General features: G+C 32.4%; 1 protein-coding gene across 1 annotated transcript; it reads right to left on the bottom strand.

The window, feature by feature from the left end:
• Window positions 1–168: 168 nt before the first annotated feature.
• LOC106677897 (stromelysin-2) lies at window positions 169–2,967 on the bottom strand. Its single transcript, XM_014416092.3, has 5 exons — window positions 2,870–2,967; window positions 2,470–2,616; window positions 1,498–1,659; window positions 1,075–1,220; window positions 169–431 (listed from the first exon to the last, which is right to left on the bottom strand). Exons 1-5 carry the CDS (start codon window positions 2,943–2,945, stop codon window positions 267–269), a joined length of 696 nt encoding a protein of 231 aa, XP_014271578.1. The 5' UTR covers window positions 2,946–2,967; the 3' UTR covers window positions 169–266.
• Between the last annotated feature and the right edge of the window lie 277 nt (window positions 2,968–3,244).

The following is a 3,244-nucleotide window of genomic DNA, read 5'->3' as shown; positions in this document are numbered from 1 at the left end:
GTCAAGAACAGCCGCGGTGCCCATATGCCCGAAATCATTTTCAAATGTTAATGTCACGTATTGATCTTTCGAATAAAAAAAAATTTTGATTACAATTTAATTTTTTGTGTTATTTTTTACAATTTCAAGTTCTATCGGGCTTAAAAAAACACCCTATATTTACACTTCAGAACTGGTAGGTGTTATCGGAGAAACTTGTCTTCCTTCGGGATAAGATGAAGGTTGTGATTAGCTAGACATTAATACAGCCGATTCCTCCATGGAGTTCATGAGAAGTAGGACCAAAAACAGTTCCTTGTTTTCATCGTGAATCTTACATTGTTGATCACTTTTTCAACAGTTTCTTCTTTGCAATTCCCATCACCTGGTGATTGTGGTATTTGGGGTGGATTATAGGGGGTTTCCTCTCTTCTTCTTCTTTCATATAATGCCTAAAAATTACATTTTTAATGTTAATAGGTAATATCGGATAATCTGTTGCGTTTCATGTCTACAATTTTGTTTATTAATTTCTTCTAAAATGAAGCAATAAAACATATATTATGTAGGAATAAGCTTATTTATTTTTTAACTTAAACATAAGCTTAAATAAATCAATTTCCCTCATACAAGAAAGAATTACTATAATATAATAAAATTCGAAAAAATCCTAAAATGATTATTGATGTTTGCAAATTGTTCTAGAATGTGAAACCCCAGAATAGACAAGACACCTGTTAGATAAGGCTTAAATTATAGATTAATTAAGTGGAATTAATTAATACAAAACAAAAGTAGATAACATTGCTTTTCTGCAGAAACACCTATACGTGAGTTAATTAGAACTTCATTTTACTACTTTCACTTACTTTGTAGATGTTTTTCAATATGTAAGCGAAAGAAGATTTTGAAATTCGGTGAAACTGATACCAATAGATAATATTGGGCCGGCGATGTTATACCCAATAGGAAACTCTAATCTAAGGATTCTAAAGAAGGATTGCAAAGCGCCCAACTTTGGCATTGAGGAGGCACAGTCTATGGACTATAGTTGAATCACCATAAATAATTAGATATCTGGTTGTAAATACATACCTGGATACCAGCAATATCGTCTTCATCGAGTTCGAAATATGGTTGATATCTGTGGTATTGTGCCATTACAGAAGATTCCTTGTCGGAATGAGCCAGCCCAAGGGAATGGCCAAACTCATGCACTGCTACTTGAAATAAGTTCGTTCCTGCCAACAGAATAACAATATTAGTTGTTGTCTATTCTTAAACATTATTAATCATACCATTAAATTTAATATTTATACATTGGTGCTATGCAACGAGGTGTGCGGATTTAGTTGATCGTAGAGTAACTAATGTAAGGTTGTTCATTGTGTATCAATATGCCAGAAATATTTTAATTGTCACTGTGCTGTTTTTTACAGACTGTACCCATCAATAAGTTCTCGAAATTAAACTTAGTTAAAAATTAGTTCTTAGTTCTTCCTGTATTCTAATCCTCACCTGAGTAACCATCGACAGTCCAATCCTCGGAATCATCGAAATGCACATAGCTCCCCTGGTTGGAAGGGAACGTGGCATGGGCCAGGGTACCGCCGGGTCCATCGAAGACCCCTCCATCGCCGTGCTCTCCACTCTCGAATCTGATCTCAATGGTGACTGGACCTGTGTACAGATTTCAAGTTTCACTAAAATTTGGTGTAGAGATTAATAATCAGCCGATGATTAACGAAAAAGATCAATATCCTTATCTTTATTGTTTAGTAGAAAGTAATTCTAAAAAAATCGAAGGGTTTTTTTGCGGTTCTGTTCAGTGGATTTATAGCCTTTTTTTACGTATATACGTATACTCCACTTCTTTCAGATTTTAATTTTTTAATTGCCCACTGTGCTGTGTAGCAAAGCTAGATCTGTGCTGTATTCAGGAATGCTTTACTTCCAACGAAAGATCTAAAGGAATAAGTAACAACTTAGTACAATTCCACTATCTTAAGGATCAAGGTATCCATTATATATGCTAATGTACAGTCAAGGCCTGTTACGAAAAAAAAATTAAAGATGTCTCATTTGTCAAACATTTTTCTGATGTGGAAATGGATATCCGTGTTCTTCTTTAAGGTGTATCCTTTCGTTTTCTAATATTGCTTATGAAGCGTGTATGATAGGGAGATGAATAATCGATATCAAATGCAAGATTTCACACATGAGTATTGTAGTCTATATTTATTTTGATAAAAAAAAAAACATTAAATTTTGCTATTTAATCCTTACGTTAGGAAATTAAACTTTCTAAAACTAAAAAAAAATGACTTCTAATACTTATTAAAAATATGATTCTACTTCAAGTTCTTCTAATTTTTCTTTTTTCGAACTTTTATTTTATTTTTTAATAACAATAAACTTCTAAATTTATATATTTGAATTCAATAATTCAATTCAATTTCGTATATCAATAAATACTGTATCAATACATACCAGATCTCCTCTGTGTAAATGTGAGGGGTGTGACATCAGACCAAACACTGAAGGCCTTCTTCAATTCCGAATCAGTTTGACTTCTGGGGAAGCGGCTGGGGTATTTGGAGATCTTATATGTAAGGTCTTTGTTTGACCATTTGGTTCCTGCAAAGATTTAAATTGGTAAATATTCCGTTCGGCTTCGAAGGACCTTTGAATGAGTATTCACTACAATCTGGTCTCATAGTTTATGATACAGTGACTAATAAAAAGATTATCTTCAGTAATAATTTACTGTAGTTGTAATATAGCTATAATAATATTAATTCTTTAGTTATGTTATATAGTTTAGTTATATCAATGGCACTAATATTTCATGTTAGCTGTTGAGGGGTAAGTTATGTTATTATTACAATACCTTGATGTGCATAGCGCTTGCTTCTTGTTTTAGTTCTGAAACCTTTGTCCTTAACGCCACATCTAGGCATATTCATCGTATGCTTTGTTTCGTCGTCCAGTTTTCCTGAAAAATAAATTATATTTATTGTTAATCTAAATAAAAATTAAAAAAAAAACATTAATGTAGTGACAGATTAAGCTGTAAGTGGAATAAGCGGGAAAAAAGTTTCCAAGTAGAGGAGATGTTATACTAAAAAGATTTTGAAAATTGACCGAAGAGTTTCAAAAATCCCTTCGCGAAAAGATCTTAAATTAAAAAAAGATGCTAAATTTATGACCTCTTACCTGTATCAATTTAATCTGATTTTCTAAGTTTTGATTGAAGGAGCCCAAT

The sequence above is a fragment of the Halyomorpha halys genome, unplaced genomic scaffold (genome assembly GCF_000696795.3).
Source record: "Halyomorpha halys isolate HHAL.00 unplaced genomic scaffold, Hhal_1.1 Scaffold111.1, whole genome shotgun sequence".
Taxonomy (NCBI): Eukaryota; Metazoa; Arthropoda; class Insecta; order Hemiptera; family Pentatomidae; genus Halyomorpha; species Halyomorpha halys.
Note: the sequence above shows the minus strand (reverse complement) of the source record. Positions and strands in the feature narration are given on the sequence as shown.

Excerpts from the sequence above, each read along its gene's own strand:
- LOC106677897 (XM_014416092.3), bottom strand. The coding sequence starts at position 2,945 with ATGAATATGCCTAGATGTGGCGTTAAGGACAAAGGTTTCAGAACTAAA. Across the intron at positions 1,221-1,497 it reads GACTGTCGATGGTTACTCAG|GAACGAACTTATTTCAAGTA; the intron begins GTGAGGATTAGA and ends TTCTGTTGGCAG. Across the intron at positions 432-1,074 it reads ACGATATTGCTGGTATCCAG|GCATTATATGAAAGAAGAAG; the intron begins GTATGTATTTAC and ends TGTAATTTTTAG.